The following is a 20388-nucleotide window of genomic DNA, read 5'->3' as shown; positions in this document are numbered from 1 at the left end:
CAGCCTTGGCTCCACTTGGGGGGAAAATATTTCTCCCTAAGAATTTACAGCATGGACTACTTATCATGCCACTATGGAGCATGAATTCACCCTGCATACAAGGCCCAAAAAACATTTATCAAAATTTTAATCTAGATTTTACCAGGCATCCGAGGGGCCCAAGAAGTTCTCTCATGCTCTCTCTCCAGGGTACAGGCAGATGAACTAAAAGCCCAAAAAAACATCTGTTTTTGTAAATAAAATTTTATTGCAACACAACTACACCTATATGTTATGCTTTTTTGCAGCAACAATAGAGTGAGTAGGTGCAACAAGGACAATATGGCCTACTAAGCTATACTGCCCTTTATAGAAAAGTTTTCCAACCTCTAGTACAAAATAATGATAATAATGTCAAATGTTAAAAGCAAAACAAGATAAACGAAAACAGTGCAACCCGTAGTCTGTTAACTGGGGGTTGATCAAAAAGCAAAATTATTAACTTTTAATCTAGTATTCATTTTGAAATTTCAGAAGTCAAAAACTTTGGTTCAGTAAAAGCACGGTAATAGCTTAATTCTGAATCTTCCCATTCTCCCCCTGAAATCCATAAAAAAATAAAAAGGAACATATTAGGGAAAAGTTTTTGAAAATTATATATCTAGAGAAACTGTGTGGGAAAAAACATCCACAAACTCCAATCAGGTATGAATGTGCAAAAAGCAAGTACAACCAAGAAAGCCAGATACAGGAAGCCAAGATAATGAACAAAGGAAAAAGAGAAACAGGGAGAGTAGAGGAAGCCTCCTGGCAGCAGATCTCATAAATTACCACACTTCTTTCCACAAAAAAATGGGCCCAATCCTCCTTAAACCTGAGAAGAGCTATAATTAAAAACAAGAGTGACTTTTAAAAAGATAAAATATGTACAGAAAATGTACAACAAAACATATGGGATCCCAAAGCAAAATCCAACTCTCTTCTCTATATGTGAGATACATTTAAGACAAAGTGATTCTGAAAGGTTAACAAAAAAGGGAAAGGCAAAGATACACCAGGAAAATGCTGACAACAACAACAACAACAAAAAGTAAGGGCCATGATATTAGCATCAGACAAGGTAGAATTCAGGCCAAAAAACATTAAACAAGCAAAGGATTTTATAACATTAAAGAACACAATTCATAAAAAAGATACAACAGGGGTGGGCAACAGTGGCTCAGTGGCAGAGTTCTTGTCTGCCATGCCAGGTTCAATTCCTGGAGTCTGTCCATGCAAAAAAAGATATAACAGTTATGAATATGGAGAACAATTTCCATATAGCATAAATTCCAGAATATACTAGGAAATAAACTAATATTGTCATACTTAAATTCAACTTGAGACTAAGATCAAGTAGGAAAAAACATAGTAATAAGGAAGAGGAGACCTAAATAATATAAAACATATATAATTATATATAATAATATATATTATATAATATATAATATATTAAATAATATGTGCATGCAATCATATGTATATATGTACATTGATGTTCAACATATATATGTGTGTGTGTATATATATATATATTTGAAAAGAAGGCAAATCCTGTACCATCAAGGTGTATATCCTGTACCATCAAGGTGTATATATATACACCTTGATGGTACAGGATTTGCCTTCTTTTCAAATACCCATTGAATTCATAAAATTGGCCCACAAAGAAAAATTCAACAAACTATAAAAAATATTAGACCTGCAACATTCCTTGATCACCATGAAATAAAAGGAGAAATTTTTTAAAAATCAGAGAACAGCCCTTCTACATGGAAAATGTGAGTCCTGCTTAAACAACTTATCATCTCATCTGAAAAATTAGAATAAATTGGCCACATTTGTTTCAATGCAATCCATGAATTTCTTTTAACAATAATGTATTCAGTGCAGCATTGCTGATTAAACATTATACTCCAACATGTTCCCACCAGCAGAAGTTCCCTTTTGATTACTTTTACCTTCTCAGTTAAATAAGAAAGAAAGCCACCAGTTGAGAACGACGATGGAGAAGAAAGTGTTGGAAGTTTAAGGAGAGAAGAAAATGCATAAAATGATCATCCAGGAGAGTTAGGAGAGTGACTTGGCTACTCTGACAGGAGTTCCAGACATCATTAGGGAACAACTTGAGGTAAGTGATTATGAATTTAAAACTGGGTAAGGTCAGAAATATGTATGAAACACTGATATGAAGTTTGATAAGGCTGAAGTTCTAATAAGGCTGAAGAACTGTTAGTGTGTGAATACTGGAAAGAATGTGCTGGAAAGATTGGTGGTAGTTGAAGAGTAACGTATGTGAAATGGAAATAGAACTCACTACAGGTACTGGAAAGGCAAAATCAAGAATGTGCCAATGGGAATGAGTGGCTCAAAAGTACGGAAAACAAGACCTTTGGAAGAAAGATTAAGAGACTGAGAGGCCAGATATTAGAAGAAGTATTTATGTGGATATTTAAATCATAAAAACATTTGACTGACGTATGCTAGATAGAATGACAATGGGTCAGAAGCTAAATTCTTCTAGGAATAAACTACTGTGACCCAAGGGGCAATAGATAAATGCAATAAAGAGATGTAATACACGGTGTAGTCTGAAGACAATATTCAAAACCATGCAATTTAAAGGAAGAAGCAGTGAGAATGGAGTGAAACAGGAAATTAAGGAGCAAAAAGGATGCCCATTCCAACTTTCAGCCCAACTGTATTGGGAATATGGAAGCAAAAACGGCCATCAATTGAAAGGGCTGCAGGGGAAAGTATGTAATGTTTAGAAAGGAGTCTTCCTTTAAGCACACAGGCACTCTTTCCTTGCTGCTAATGGTGGTCACCAAATTCTCATTAAGACTGCATAAGGACTCTTAAGTAGTTGTATATAATTGTCTATACACAAAAAAGCCAAGAACTTGAGCCAGAGCCAGAAATGGAGTAAGTTCTTGAATCTAAATAGCCACAAAAGGTTATATATTTATAGACAATACCAGAAAGAATTCAAAATAATAATAATAAAGTACCAGAAAAACAAAAAAGAGTATTTAAGACTATAATGCAGAAATTCATATATAGATTGCCGAGTCACCTTCACACACCAGATAATAAGCTCTTATAGAAGTGAGCAGACTATTCTAGGGAGGGTTAATTCCTAAAAGTAAGCATATAGCATTAAGATTAAAAGCAGAACTCCAAAAAACGAAAAAAATTTAAATCATGGAATGCAGAGTAAAGACAGCGGGTTAGTTTTAGCTCTTGGCTTCTAAAATGCAAAGAAATAGCACCATCTACTGGAGTGTCTTGTATATAAAATATTTTTAATTCCTGGAAAATGTGACAGGTACATAACATTTCTCCCACTTTGATTAAGATAAACCTATATATTAAAGGAAAAAATCAAATAAATAATCAAAAATCTTACTTTAAAAGTATTAGTTCCTAGCTCATAATTCTGATCTCAACTCACCATTTTTATTAAATTGATATAAGGATTCTATTAAAGATAAAAGTATTAGCAACCAATGAAGAAAAGGGTATATAATCAAATACACTTTTAAAGTAACTCACAGATATGGTACTCCTGTATGCTGCTCGTATAACCATATATTGCAGAATATCCAAATATTATGATCATGACAACATCTCTACTGTCCAGCTCCATAATATGTGCTGAATGTCCCTCCACAGCATATTGATGACCATGTCCAAGGACAGTGGGTGTTTTTGTACTCCATGACTGACTATGTATGTTGAAAACCCATAGTTCATCTGTGACATTCCCATCATTTGTTTCAATTTTGCCTCCATACATAAAGATGTTTTCCTGTAAATTAAAACATATATTAGTAACAAAATCATTATTTCTTAGCCATATGTTCATTAAGAACAAAGGTGAAATTTGAACATTAAATTTTAGTAACTGCTCATAACATGCACAAGTCATAGTTCTCACTTGTTAAGAGTCTAATAGGAACACATGAATAACGATCACTAGAGCTTTATATAAGGAAAGAGAAATTCCATGTTTTAAGAAGCTAAAGATATTTTAAAATATTTTACTTAAAGCTGTAATATTATTTGATCAATTAACCATATTCTTAATTGTCCTATAGGAAAAGAACACTGAAGTGGGTGTTGTGAGAATGGGAAATGAAATAAGCTATTTAAAAGACTGGATTTTAAGGGTAGGGGTACACGGGTGGTTCAGTGGTAGAATGCTCACCTTCCATGCAGGAGACATGGGTTGGATTTCCAGACCATGCACTCAAAATAAAAAAAATTTTTAAGGGTGGACAGTTCTGTAAAAAACTACTACACTACTACTATATACATACTACTCCCATCAGCAGAAAAGTAACAGAGTTGCTAATTAGCATTACTCTCAGGCAGTCTTTCCAATATTTGAATAATATGAGTCCCTACTTGTTATATTTCAATTTTACCATCTGTATTTGTACTTTCTGTTCTTCTTATTTATTCAATTTTCATCAAGCACTGTTCACCAAAAAGTTACACCACATTGTGTATGATGGAGAATACATTTTTATCACCATTTCTCTTCACAGTGGGCAAATATTACATGTCTTCAGTTCACCTTTGGTAAATCCCTATAAATAGCATTTATAAATTATGCAAGTAATTTCAATCACATAAGATTTAAATGAATGATGCATAAATGAAAAATATCATCACCATTTATTTAAACAAGCTAGAAATAGAAGGGAATGTCCTCAAGCTGATAAAGGGCATCTGAGAAAAACCCATAGCTAACATCATATTAAAGATTAAATGCTTTATCCCTATGATTAGGAAGAAGACAAGGCTGTCCACATGCACCACTTCTATTAAATATTATAATGGAGGCTCTACTAGAGCAAGTAGGCAAGAAAACGAACTAAAAGTTATCAAGAATGGAACGGAAAAGTAATATCTCTATTCACAGATGGCATGCTCATGTATATAGAAAATCATAAGAAATCCACACAAAATAGCTTATTAGAACTAATAAACAAAATCAGCAAGACTGTAGGATACAAGATCATTATTAAAAAGTCGATTTTATTTCTATATACTTAAAATGAACAATTCAAAAATGAAATTAAGAATATAATTCCATTTACAATAGCATCAAAAACAGCAGTAAGCTTTAAAAAAGTACAAAATTTATACTCTGAAACTTACAAAATATTGTAGAAATTAAAGATCAAAATAAATGGAAAGACATCCCATGTTCAAAGACTGGAAGACAATAAGTTAAGATGACAATACTCCCCAAAATGATCTAAATATTCAATGCAATACCTATTAGAATCACAGCTGGGTTCTTTGTAGAAATTGACAAATGATTTTAAAATATATAAATAATTGAAGAGACTCAGAATATCTAAACAATCTTGAAAAAGAACAAATCAGAGGGCTAACACTTTCCAATTTCAGAACTTACAACAAAGCAAGAGTAACCAAAACAATGGGGTTCTGGCATAAGGATAGACATATTGAGCAATGGAACAGAATCAAAAGCCCAGAAATAAATCCATGTATCTACGGTGAATTGATTTTCAACAACGGTGCCAAAACCATTCAATGAAGAAAGAATATTCTTGTTCACAAATTGTTCTGGAACAAATGACTAGCCACATGTAAGAGAAACAAGTTGAACCCTTACCACTCACACATATAAAACATAAATTCAAAATGGATCAAAGACCTAAATTTAAGAGCCAAAACTATAGAATTCTTAAAAGAAAATATATGGGTGTTTGGATTTGGCACTACATTCTTAGATATGACACCAAAAGCAAAAGAAACAAAGAAAAAACAGACTAATTGGACTTCCTTAAAATGAAAAACTTCTTTGGTTCAAAGGTATTTACAAATTGCATATTTGATGACATACTTGTATCTAGAATATATAAAGAACTCTTACAACTCAATAATAAACAGAAAAATGATCAAATTAAATAACTGGCAAATGATCTGAATGAACATTTCTCCAAAGAAGATATACAAGTGGCCAATAATCAGACGAAAAGACTCTGAACATCTGTATAGTCAGGGTTCTCTAGAAAACAGAACCAAAAGGAGAAATTTATAAGTATTATGAGATTTTTATAAGAATTGTCTCACGTGACTATGGGGATATTCAAGTCCAAATTCCACAGGCAGGCTGCAAGCTGGAAACTCTGATGAAGGTTTTCGCTAAATTCCCCAGGAGAAGTTGACTGGCTGAAGTAGAAATGGAAATTCTCTCTTCTGACTGCTGAAACTATCACTTCTCTTTTTAAAGCCTTTAACTGATTGGATATGACTTCTCATTGTTAAAGGCAGTCCCCTCAGTTGAATGTAGATGTAATCAGTCATAGATGCAAATAACCTACTAATAATTTAAGACCACAAAATGTCCTAACAGTAACAATCAGGCCAGTGCTTACTTGACTAAACAATTGGAAACCAAAACCTGTCCCAGTTGACACATGAACTTAACCATCACAGTCCACCCATTGTCAGTTTGGTAGCCATACACTTTTCCTTAAACCATACTTAATCTCTAAATAAAAATAGTAACAGTCATTTTCACCTAATAATACTCAACTACCCTGAGTCCAACCAAAAACAAAATAGCTCCTCAGAGCAGGGTACAAGTATTTGAGTAATATTCACTCCTAAACTTGATATCCTATAACTAAAATACTACAAATGAAGCTAATACAACTTATGCCATATGATTTTGGGATAAAATAGGAAAGAAAACAAAGATACTTGCTTTATGTATATATACAAATATACTTGTACAAAATAATGAAGAATAGCCATAACCATTACAGTCCTTATTTCTGTACACTGGTCATGTACTCACAGCTTGTATTTATAAATACCTTCTTCCACTACCCATTCAATATTTCCTTTACCCTTAGCAAGCGCCTCAGCGGGCCATTATTCCTTGCCTGGTGGGGACACCCAAATCTTCAAACCTAAAGTTTCTGGGCCATTGGTAGTCCTGCCTGGATTGGATTGCAGTTTTCCATTGACTTTAATCACTGGGCAAAGATATCATAGGGAACCTCCTGTATTCCAGGCAGATTCTTCTTTATATCCATTATGTAGTAGAAGTTATTGTTCCCCTTGATAGTCAGTCAAGGTCACTCACCCCAGCCACTACAGTAATACCCTTCATTTCCTGTTGACCCAAAGGCAAAAGGAGCCCAAAGTGGTCATGTGGCAGTCTTAATTTCCAGTTCAATGGAATCATTGTCTCCAGGTGGAAGTACTCTTCCTTTTGGGACTAAGACCTACAGATCAGCAGAGCTTAAGGTTGCAAGGACAGGAAGCAAAAATTTTTCTAGCGGGTCACTAGGGATCATAGTTATCAGTGCCACTCCCATTTCCACCCCTTAATTCTTGGACCCATGAATACTGGCTATAAGAGAAACAGAACCATAGAGTGACACTGATTTAGTGAATACACAACCTCCTGGAGAATATTGCCCCAGCCCAGCAAGGTATTGCCACCTAGTTGGCAGCGTAATTGAGTCTCTAAAAGGCCTGCTTCAGACAATGAATTCCATGAGTATGTACCCATTCCACACTTCATTTGCTGTGAAGTAGGTTCCCTGATCAGAAGCAATGTTGTATGGAATACCATGATGGTGGATAAGGCATTCTGTTAAGTCCACAGATGGTAGTTTTAGCAAAAGCATTATGTACAGAGAAAGCAAAACCATATTTGTAGTTTGTGTCTATTCCATTTAGAACAAAACACTGTTCCTTCCATGATGGAAGTTGTCCAGTGTAATCAACCTGCCACCAGGCAGTAGTAGGAAGATCACCAGAGGGAATGGTGCTATACCAGGGACTGAGTGTGGGTCTCTGCTGTTGGCAGATTGGGCACTCAGCAATGACTAAAGCCATGTCAGTCTTTGTGAGTGGAAGTTCATGTTGCTAAATCCATCCATAACCTCCATCCTTGTCACCATGGACACTTTGTTAGCCGACTGGACAATGACAGGAGTGACTGGGGAAAGAGCATTACAGTATCTATAGAACAGGTCATCTTATCCACTTGATTATTAAAATCTTCCTCATATGGTACACAAATACCTTCATGTTTCTTGCCCACTCCTCAGAAAGACTTATCCACATACCTCTTCCCCAGACCTCTTTGTTGCCAATTTTCCAATCATGTTCCTTCCAAGTTCCTAACCACCCAGCCGAACCACTGGTAACCACCCACGAATCAGTATACAAATGCACTTCCCACCATTTCTCCTTCCAAGCAAAATGAACAACCAGGGGCACTACTCCAAATTCCACCCACTGGGAGGCTTTACCTTCACCACTGCCCTTCAGGGATGTCCTAGAAAGGGGCTGTAGTGCCACAGTCATCTACTTTCAGGTGCTACCTGTATATATCATGCACACTCATCTGTAAACCAGGAAAGTTTTCTCCTTCTCAGTCAACTAATTGTAAGGAACTCCCCAAGAGGCCATAGCTCTGGGCTAAGAGATGATAATGTGGCAGGAGTGTGGGCCTTGGGCATTTGGACCACTTCCTTATGCAACTTACTTGTGTCTTCAGGACCTTCTTGAGTACTATTTCATATATAGCACTTCCATCTGATGAGTACTACAGTGCATACCCAACTTTATGGCTTGGGCAAGCAAAACCCAGCACATGATAGGCAATTCAGGTCTCATTGTAACTTGGTGGCCCATGGTTAAGCATTCAGTCTCTACTAAGGTGCAATTGCAGGTCAAAAACGGTTTCTCAAAAGGAGAGTAGTTGTTTGCAGAGGATGGCAGAACTTTGCTCCAAAATCATAAGGGCCTGCATTGTGATTTTTCTAGAGGGGACTGCAAAAGTTCTATTTGCAACTGACACTTCCAGCACTGCTGGTCTCCTAATCATATGGCCCAAGTACAGCTTGCATAACAACCTGAGCCTACTGCAGAGCCCCCCACCCCCATTTTTCCAGTTTCCACTCAAAACCAGCAGTTGTTTGAGTCACTTAGTAAATGAGTTGGAGAATATGCTGTTTCCAAAATCTGAAGAGGTCAACTGGGCATTGTGCCACTTTTTTTATTGTAAAACGGGCCAAATGCAACAATTGGTCCTTTACTTTAAACGGATATGCCCCAAAACACTGGACAAGTAGAAATTTCACTGAGGTGGAAGACCCCTGTATTTTTGTTGGATTTATCTCCAATCCACTAGCACACAAATATCTTACCAATAAGTCTAGAGCAGTTGCTACATCTTGCTCACTAGGTCCAATCAATATGATATCATCAATTTAATGGACCAGGATGATGTCTTGTGGAAGGGAGAGATGATCCAAGTCCCTGAGGACTAGATCATGACATAAAGCCTGAGAGTTGATATACTCATGAAGTAGGACAGTGTAGATGTATTCAAACTGTTTCTGGTGGCCTTTCCTAAAAGCAATTGAGAAAACAGCCTTTGAAAGATCAGTAGTGGCACAGCAGGTACCAGAGGATATGCTGATTTGCTCAAACAACAATACCACATCTAGAACAGTAGCTGCAATTGGAGTCACCACTTCATTAATTTTAGATAATCCACTGCCATTCTCCAAGATCCATCTGTTTTCTGCACAGGTCAAATTGTAGAGTTGAATGGGGCTGTGGTGGGAATCACCACCACTGCATCCTTCAAGTCCTTAATGGTGGCACTAATACATGCAATCCCTCCAGGAATATGGTATTGCTTTTACTTTGGCATGGGCAGGCCCCGGGAATCGAACCTGGGTCTCTGGCACAGCAGGCGAGAATTCTGCCACTGAGCCACCATTGCACCACCCCTGGTATTGCTTTTGAGCTACTATTTTACTGCAGTAGAGGCAGCTCTACTGGCTTCCACCTGGCCTTTCTACCATAATAGATCTTATTCCACATGTTAGATAACCAATTTCTACCAGTTGCTGAGTGTGTCTATTACAATTATGCATTACAGAGCCAGTGAAATAACCACAGAATTGGTCCAGGGATCCACCGGACACACTGTAAGAGGGATCTGTGCTAAAATCCCATTGATCTCCTGACCTCCATAAGCCTCTACTCTTGACTGGTGGATCACAGTAACATTTTGGGTCTCTTGGAATTAATGTCACTTCTGTGTCTAATAATCCCCAAAATATCTGATCATTTCCTTTTCCCCATACACAGTTACCCTGGTAAAAGGCTGTAGGTCTCCCTGGATTTCCTTGGAAAGCTGGGATGAAGATTAACAGTGTAAATTTTTGGCAGTGTAACAGGATCCTTCCCCAAGGGGACCTGGACTTCATTTCATTCAACGGGCTCTGTGTCTGCAAACTGCCTCAAGTCTGGGAACCAATTAAGAGGCCATGACTCTCTGTGTTTGTAATTCAAGTTAGACTTTTGTTCACTTGACCTAGAACTCTTCTGCTTACACAGATCAAGTAAGAATTAACTAGGCTGCCCATTTATGACTCACCATTGGTCTCTGTGAGTCAGGCTAATGTGATTTCTGCTTTGAGACTGCTGTTCATATTTGTAGCCACACTCACCTTGTCTTTGGTAATTAAGTGCTGCCACTTGCTTCTGCCAACCCAGGATCCAATCATCCCCATTGTGTTTAAGGATCCAAGTTCAAAGACAGCAGTTCCCAAAGTAATATCTGACCTAAAGAGAAGAGCAACCACAGAGCTCTTCAGAGAAGATGGAGTTATTTATTCCTCTGTCCAAATTTATTCCTCACAGTCCTGGTAAAATGTATGTCCTCTGGACATTCTTGGCATGAGTGAGCAAGTTTTACATGATAAATCCACTATATCATCCCAATCTCTTTAAGCCTTTGGATCCCCTCATCTACTTTATAGCAAGGTAGTCCTGGCATTTCAACCTCAGGTAATGTAGGCCAACTTTTGGTCCATGTTTCAGCCAACCACCCAAACAAACTGTCAGAGCCCTTGCTAACCCTCAAGTTACAACACTGAATCCAGAACCTCTGCTTAGTGGGCCCATATGAATAAATACAGTTGATCCAACTTTATATTCCTTTCATCATTATCTCATGACTTAATAGCCATTCCCCCACATATCCCCCTATTTCTGTCAATATTAATTGGAAAAATCATGTAATTCTTTTGGAATATAGCGTACCTCCTCATGGGTCCTATATTGTATCTCACCTTTTAGGGCCTTTTGGGCCTTCAGTCTAGTTATAGATCTGGAAGAAAAGAAGGGGCTAGAAGTAGGTCATGAGAAGAATTAGAAGTATCCTGCAAGTCAACCACCTCAGGGCATTCCACTGCAGTTAGTTTCAATTGATGAAATAGGATTAATCTCTTCAGACAGAGGAGTGAGGTCTATTTGCTCAGAGGAGGTGGTTATAGATTTATCATGTACACCATGGTTAATCTCTGTACGTGGAGGTCAGGTAGCTAGATCCTCAGGGCAGAATGGAGGTTGGGAGGCTCGTTCCTCAGGGAAGACTGGGGTCAGGTGGGTGGCTTCTTCTTCAGAGCAGACCATTAAAAGTTTATCTGGCAGACTCAGCAGAATCGAGGGGTTCAATGTCCCCACCTCCATCATTATCAACCCATATGTTCCCATTCCAATTTTCAGAATCCCATTCCTTTCCAATCAATGCCTTCACTTTAACAGCAGACACCCTGCAAGGTTGGGAATTTCATTTACATAGTAATTCTGCCACTCACACAATAAGACCCTGGGCCTAGTTTTCAAAAATCACCAATCAGTAGCTATATAAAATAAGGTTTTCTTTCAGGACACACATAGAAACTTTCACATCCTTTATGCACACTCAAGTTGCAATCTGAAGCCTTCAGTTCATCCCTTTCTTTTATAACTATAACCAATATATTTAAGAACAACCAAACATCAGAGTCATTAGTGCCTTTGAATCTAATCAGAGCAGAGAACCAATTCCAAAAACACCAGAACCAATTCAGAAATCCTTTTCCTTAAGATTCTGTTTCTGCACCAGAGCTGTAAAAGCCAAGGTTTTCTAGAGAAACAGAACCAACAGGAGATACCTGTAAATATGATGAGATTTTTCTAATAATTGTCTCATGCAACTATGGGGATGCACAAGTTCAAATTCCATAGGGCAGGCTGCAAGCTGGAAACTCTGATGAAGGTTTTCACTGAATTCCCCAGTAGAAGCTGGTTGGCTGAAAAAGAGGCAGAAATTGTCTCTTCTGATTGCTGAAATCATCACTTCTCCTTTTAAAACCTTCAACTGACTGGATAAGACTTCTATCATTGTTAAAGGCAGTCTCCTCAGATGAATACAGATGTAATCAGCCATAGATGTAATCAACTTACTGATGATTAAAGCCCACAAAATGTCCTCACAGTAACAATCAAGCCAGTTCTTACTTGACCAAACAACTGGACAACAAAATCTGTCCAAGTTGACACATGAACTTAACCATCATACATCCTTAGTGAACAGGAAAATACAAATGAAAATCGCAATGAGATACCACTTCACATCCATTATAGTGGCTATAATCAAAACTTCAAATAATAGCAAGTGTTGGAAAGGATATGGAAAATTGGAACCCTCATATACTGCTGGTGAGAATTTTCAAAGTGCATCCACTTTGAAAAACAGTATGGCAGTTCCTCAGAAGTTAAACCTAGAGTTACCAGCAATTCCCCTCCAAGCTTTATATTCAAGAGAACTGAAAACCTCTATAACCACACAAAAACTTGTATACAAATTTTCATAACAGCATTATTCACAAAAGCCCAAAGGTGAAAACAACTCAAATGCCCAGCAACTGATGAATGGATAAGCAAAATACAGCATACCCATGCAATGAAATACCATCCAGCCATATCAAGGAATGAAGTACAGGGATGAACCTTAAAAATACTACACTAAGTGAAATAAGCCAGTCACAAAGATCACACAGCATGATTTCATTTACATGAAATGTCCAGAATAGGCAACTATAGAGAGACAGAAAGTAGATTAGTGGTTGCTTAAGACTGGGTGATGAGCAGATCGAGGGTAATAGCTAAAAGTATGGGTTTTCTTTAAGAGTTGATGAAAACGTTCTAAAATTGATGGCTGCACAATTTTGTGTGTGTATACTAAAAATCATTAAATTGTATACGTTAAATAAGCAAATTATATAGTATGTGAATTATATCTGATATATATATATATATTTTTTTTTTTAATATAAAGCTGTTAAAGAAGCGGGGAAAAGCAAAAAACTAGAACTGGTAAACAAAAGTAAAAGAAAACCAAAATATAAGGGAGAAAGGAGAAAATTTTATTTTTAAAACATGCATATAAGTAGGGAAAAAAGAGTGGAAGCACCATAGGTCACTTTTATTTTATTCTTTATACTATTCCAGTTTTTCGAGACCTTCTTAAATAAGTATAGAAAATATAAACAGTCTCATTTGGAAGGCCTAGCCACAAACCACAAAATACATGAATCTGCTGATTCAAAATAAAAGCCATTTAAGCATTTAAAAGTGGCTTTTAATTTTAATAAATTCAGGAATCCCACTATTATGAACTGCATTACGTCTCCCACAAAGACATGTTCAAGCCCAAACCCTCAGTCCTCTGGATAGGAACACATTGTTCAAAGACCCCATTAAGACGAGACCAAATTGAATCAGGGTAGGCCTTAATCCCTTTTGACCCAGATCACCATATGACAGAGGCAGAGACTGAGTTAGGGACTGCCACCACCAGAGCCCCATAGAGACCAGTGGACATATGGCCTGCTAACACTTTGATTTTTGACTTCTAGCCTCCCAAACTGTGAGACAATAAATACCTGTTTGATTTTTTTAAGACAACCAGGCTGTAGTATTTGTTAAAGGAGCCTGGGTAAAAAAAAAAAAATAGACACATATATACACGTAAAAATATTTTATTACAATTTTTAAAACAGGATCCATACCTGATATATAGCAAGAGAGTGTCCATATCTCTGGAGAGGTCCCCTTGACAGAGTTCCTACATTCCATATACTACTTTCTAAATTATAACTAAAAACAAGAAAAGAAAATAACTTCATAAGCCAAAATTTATTTTCAGTTTTTTGTTACATGTGCTTTTCTTCACTTGCATACAAATATACATTAAATTAGGATTCAATGCTCTAAATGTATAAAACACATTAACCTTGATTAGGAAATTTATTATAGAATTGATTACCTCTAATCATTACCAACTGATTATCCTAAACAATAGTAAGTGTCCTACATTTTTAAACAAAATAAAGTCAGTTTTTTTCTTGAAAATTCTCTCCATTTTTATAATAGCCATTCCTTTATGTATTTATTTTTATACTTTCAATCTTCATTATTTGTGGATTCTGTATTTATGAATCTGCCTACCCATTAAAATTTATTTTTAAAATCCTAAAATCAATGCTTGCAGCAGCTTTGTGGTCATGCAGGGTCATGTGCAGAGCAGTGAAAAATTTGAATTGCCCAACACAAATGCTCTCAGCTAAAAATGAACAAAACAATGCTCTGCCTCTTTGTGTCAGCTCTCATACAAAAACAAGTGTCCTTTTCATGGTATATTTAGTGACACATTTTTCATATTTTAATGTTTTTTGTTGGTGATTTCACTGTTTAAATGGCCCCAAAGCATAGTGCTGAAGTACTGTCTAGTGTTCCTAAATACAAGAAGCTATGATATACCTGACAGAAAACACATGTGTTAGATAAGATTTGCTCTGACATGAGTTATAAGTGCTGGTTGATCATGAGTTCAATGTTAACGAATCAACACTATATATTACATAATGTGTCTTCAAACAGAAACACATATAAAACAAGGTTATATACTGATAGGTGATGAAAATTCTGTAACCAGAGGCTCTCAGGAACTAACCCGCTATTTCCCTTAGTAGCAATGGTTCAATATTCACTAATTCACTGTTCACTGTGACTTTCTAGAATTTCACTACAGCAAATAATCAGAATCTACTCTATTGCCTATGAACAAATATAGCTTGTTGATTAATAATTTTTTTAGGACTGTGCAAAGCAAACGCAGTCAAATAGAAGCTTCAGTAAAAAATAAAGTACTACTGAAAACACAAATAAAATTAATGTGTTCCACTGGTCTAAAACAGAAGTCCTAAACCACAGATCTCAAATGTTTATCTAACAGAATCTCAGTTTAGTTGTCCCTACAATACTATACACTCAAATCTCCTCAATTTGCCAAAACATGTAAGAAAGAGCATCCAGGCTAAAACTGACTGAAACTCTGTTGTAAGTCAAAAACTTTACTGTCACTTGTTATCTTCCACTTCTCTTTCTTCCTCCAACACATCAGAAAAAGCAAGGAAGTTCCCCTTCACAAAAAACTAAGGATTATCGAAAATTGTTTTCAGCATTATGATAAAATCATCTCCTACTTTGGATTACAAGATGCATAAATTGTAAAATTCTAAGACTACAACTTCTACAGACTTACATTACAGACTTGCATTACCACATCTATCCACCTACCAGACTCTGCACGTAACACACTGCTTTCCACCAAGTTATCATACAACTGGGTTGGCAAAGAATTTCTGTAAAGGGCCAGATCGTAACTATTTTAGGTTTTGTGGGACAAATTGGTCTCTTATATTCTTCTTTGTTCTTTTTTATAACCATTTAAAAATTCTTAGCTCCTGAGCTGTGGGCCCCTAGTCCAGAGTTTGCTGATCCCCACTATAAATGAACTATTAACAGTCTCTGTTCACTAGATTCTACAGCACTGCAGCAGTTCTCCCAGCTCTTTCCTACATCATCAATTTTTTGTCTTGCTCCTCTTATCTACAAGTCATTACCTTTAGAATCTCATCCTAACAGATCTCCCTACTTCTATTCGTTCTCCTAACCCCCATCTATTCTAAACAGAGCAGTCACAGTGCCTCTTTTAAAACACAAGGCAAAGCATGCTCAAAACCCTCCCATGATTCCCCAGAGATCTACAGTGCTCTGCAGGAACTGTCTCTTCTCCCATTACCGCTCATTTACATGATTCCTGCCAGGAAAGTCACAAATACACTCCCTACTTTCTCTTCTATTGTGCTTCAATGCCTCAATCTGTTTCACAACCAGGGGAAATATTAGGTCTAATGAAAAAGCCTGACCTTAAACACTGAAACTGAAGAGAAGCAGCCCCACATGCTTACCAGGGTAGGAAACTCACAGTGGCAGGGTCCCCTCCAACAGGAATAGATAAACACCCCCCACAGGCAACACAAACTTGTCTCTTCTCTCCAATATGTGTGAAGCTGCCATCCACCAACCCTGACCCAAGCAGTTTGGCCTCCTTGGGGGATCAGCCACAAGGGGATCTTTCTCCCTGCACTTTTGGACCCTTTGTGCTATGTAAGTAATAAAGCATCCATTTGCTGAAAGTTTCTGTCTGTGTTCCCACTACGCACCAAACAGCAACTTACTCCACGGTTCCCTCACATATTCCATACCTGTCACATGGGCACAGTATCTCTTAACTTAAAATTTTTGTTTGGCTCTTCTCTCTGCCTACAGAAAACTGCACAACAACTCCCTTACCTCCTTCAAGTCTTTGCAAAGTTCTCACCTTTCCCACGAAGCCAGTCTTGACTACCCAGTTTTAAAACTGCAACTCTTCCTCTTTGGCATTTCTGATGTGATTATCCCTGCTAAATGTATCTATCTATCTAACTATCTAATCTATCATCCATTCATATATAGAATTCACTTATTTTTATGTTTATTATGTTTGTTTTTTCATTTTCTCTCTTTCCTCACTAATTCTACAAAGACGGGCATTTCTTATAACTCTGATATACCTCAAGCACTCAGTACAAAGGCCTCAAAAATTTGTTGAGCTCATGGATTCAAATTTATATTCACTATCAGAGTGTATATGCTCTATAAAACATGCTCTCATCTAGGATGCTAACACAGAGCTTTGCATTATTTACTGAACTTAACTGGGGTATAGATGCTACATTTTTGTTTTAATATAGCATCTATACCCCAGTTAAATTCCACTAGAGAATATACTGTCACTTAAAAAAGCTGTGTAAAAGGGCGGGCCGCGGTGGCTCAGCGGGCAAGAGTGCTTGCCTGCCATGCCGGAGGACCCCGGTTCGATTCCCGGCCCCAGCCCATGTAAAAAAAAAACAAACAAACAAAAACTAATAAAATGATCTCTAAATTTAAAAAAAAAAAAAAAAAAAAAAAAAAAGCTGTGTAAATATCCTTATCTACAATTGAACTACATTTAGAATGATGAAAAAATATTCTCTAACCTATGAAAACAGCAACAAAGTTACTTCTAGTATGATTTTTATAACATTCCTCAAAACCTCATACAATCCTGTAACCAAAAGAACCAGGCTTCAGACCAAAAAAAAAATTGATTATTGAATTCAAATAGAAAACACACAAGTTTAGGACAATGTCAAATAATAGCTATCATTTAATTGTTAATATGCTATTCACTTGGCACAGACACAAACTTTTAAGGTTTCCATGTTTCTTGATAATTTTACCCTTTATCTTCAAAATTCAATATTGTAATATAAAACTTTAATTCAAAGTTCTAATCCATTTCAACAGGATTTTCCTTTTCTTTAGTCATAGTTTTCACTTCATTTTAGTTTCCACATTTGAATCTCATCTCTTCAGATTCTTTTTACATTTTAATAATTTTAATCTCAATGCTCTTTCAAGTCTTTCTACCATATATTCCTCTTTATATATTTCATTACAGAATTCTAACTATAATAATCATTTAAATATTTACCTAAAATCTTCCCTTTCTCTCTCCAGAATTCATTTTATTTTATTTTAGTTCATAGTTTAATTTCAGGCAGTTTCAATCATAGCTTTAAAACAATCTCTTCTTATACTCAGAATCGTTTAAATTTCTAAAACTAATATGACTAGTACATTCAGTGGGTATCAATTTCAGATAGATAATAAATAACTTTCTAGTTTAAGTATGGCCCATACAACGTTTGGGAACAAGGGCGGGTCACAGTGGCAAGGCAAGAATGCTTGCTTGCCAAAGGACCCGGGTTCGATTCCCTGTGCCTGTCCATGTTAAAAAAAAAAAAAGAAAAAATGTATGAGATCTACTTATATTAAGAAATCTTTTGTTGGGCGGGCCGCGGTGGCTCAGCGGGCAAAGTGCTTGCCTGCTATGCCGGAGGACCTCGGTTCGATTCCCGGCCCCAGCCCATGTAACAAAAACGGAGAAACAGAATACAATAAAACAAGAAAATGTTTAAAAATGTTTCCCTTTCTTCCTTCCTTCCTTCCTTCTATCCTTCCTTCCTTCTCTCTGTCTTTCCTTTAAAAAAAAAAAAAAAAAAAGAAATCTTTTGTTGTTTATTTAAAACACAAATATAATTGTGTACTCAATTATTTATACATTAAATATGGCAATCCTATTGTGTATACTCCATTATGGTATGATGTCCAGTACCAATTCTGATTGGTTGATGCCTATGTAAACTATACATACCATGAATATTACCCCTGAAGACACACTGATAACCAATTAATTCTTCTTATTTCCTCTTTTATTATGTTGTAAATGGCTCATAAAATGTAATAATCTGCTGAAAAAAATTGGCAAAAGTTCCCAACCATGTGATTTTCCTTATCATTTGATTTCCCTTATCAGTTGTGCCAAGAACAGTCTCTATTGAGCTCTCAGTAAATGAATAATCTATTTTCTAAATACTGGCACTGGTTCTTTCAACAAATGCTTGTAAAGTACATACAAAGCATAAGTTTAAGTAAATTAAAATTTACAGCAAAATAAAAATTATTTTTATATAAGTAATTACAATTCATTGTGAAAAAATAAAAGGTATCAGGGTTCATAATGCCCAATAAAGGCATGGCATCCCCTTACTGGAAGTCAATATCTTCCTATACAGAACTGATTAAAACCACTCTAAAGAGACAATATCAAAAAAAAAATCCCAAAATGTACAATAAATAAACTATAGACACATTGATTTTAAACACCTAAATCAGTCCCATGCAGCAATATAAGTGTAAACAGCAATAAATCAAGACATTTAGGATAGTCTTATTACAAAAAATAATCCATCTTAAAAAAACAGATTTTGAAAATCTGATAAAATTACTTACTTCAGGACCATTTGAAAAGAGCTGTAGTTAAAAGTATATCCACCAATCACCCACATAAATTTCCCATGCAAAACAGCTCTATGTGATGCCCGACCTACAGAAGGACTAAAGGGCTTAACATTTGGCAGAATCCAGTAAGACTCAGTAGAAGGAACATTCAAAGAACAATCAGGGCCTATTTTAAAAAAAAAATCAAATAAAACATTGCATTAAACAAAGACTTTAAATTATAGGCATAAAATATATGGATTAAGAGAATTTAAGAATTCAATATTCATGTTATTAATAAACAAAGTATACATTATAACAAATGTCCTGAAACATAATTTATATGAAAAATTCTAGCAAATGTAATACCTAGAGGGAAAAAAGAACCATACAGTCAATCAGACTAAGATAAGTTCAAATAAACATCACTGCCTGAAAGAATTATTTAAACAATATAAAATTTCAGATTTACTTCAGTATGTTTCTAGAATATTAAAACGTAAAACAATGAACTCAAATTCCAGTTCTGTCACTTAATAGCAGTATGACCTATAATCTTGGACAAGTTTGTTTCCATCCCCCATCCTCAAGCCTTTATGTATAAAATGGAAATAGCAACTCTAAGGACTATTATAAATATTCATTTTTTTAAAAGTGGAAACGAAGCATTTATAATTATAAACTATTGAACAAATACAAGAAATAAAAAAGACTACTTTTTCTCAGCAACATTATTTTTAAGAACCAAAATGTGTTTGAGTAGGGAGGCTCCTATATTCTCCAAGAGACAAAGTTTTTATGATAATAAAGTAAAAACCACTAATTAGTGCAGAACAATTTCAAATACTACAAAGTTTAAAACATTGCCTTTTTCTATCTAAATTCACAATGTTACTCATGAGTCTTGGTTTCCTCATCTGTAAAATTTAGGGGGTTAGTATTAATCACTGTTTCTCAAGCTTAAGTAATGAAAGAAAATCTTCTAAAGGCAATACATTTTCATCAAGCTTAAGGGCTCACAAGTGATTTTAACTGCAATGTAACTAAAATGTAACCAAACATAAAACCGGATATAAACTCCTACGCTTAAAGTTCTTTTATGAATATAAAACCAAAATATATTTATACATTAAATATAAACAAACATAAAACCAATAAAATTAATATATTTAATATAATGGGTAATGTTTCACTTAAACTAAATAATTTGTCCCAAGCTAAAACTTATACTAATTATTACAGTACCTT

At 35.8% G+C, this 20388-nt stretch overlaps 1 protein-coding gene across 5 annotated transcripts in view; it reads right to left on the bottom strand.

Annotated features, from left to right (window-relative positions):
* ATRNL1 (attractin like 1) overlaps positions 1-20388 on the bottom strand; it is a 931221-nt gene that overhangs the window by 828684 nt on the left and 82149 nt on the right. For all 5 annotated transcript variants that reach the window (XR_013161757.1, XR_013161758.1, XM_077126124.1 and 2 more), the window contains exons 6-8: positions 19153-19327; positions 13941-14028; positions 3574-3829 (exon numbers count right to left, since the gene is read on the bottom strand). Coding sequence is in view for 3 of the 5 variants with exons in the window: in XM_077126124.1 (XP_076982239.1) it covers positions 3574-3829; positions 13941-14028; positions 19153-19327 (519 nt within the window). In the remaining 2 variants the exon portion in view is untranslated. The remainder of the gene's footprint in view (positions 1-3573; positions 3830-13940; positions 14029-19152; positions 19328-20388) is intronic.

The sequence above is a fragment of the Tamandua tetradactyla genome, chromosome 13, assembly GCF_023851605.1.
Source record: "Tamandua tetradactyla isolate mTamTet1 chromosome 13, mTamTet1.pri, whole genome shotgun sequence".
Lineage (NCBI taxonomy): Eukaryota > Metazoa > Chordata > Mammalia > Pilosa > Myrmecophagidae > Tamandua > Tamandua tetradactyla.
Note: the sequence above shows the minus strand (reverse complement) of the source record. Positions and strands in the feature narration are given on the sequence as shown.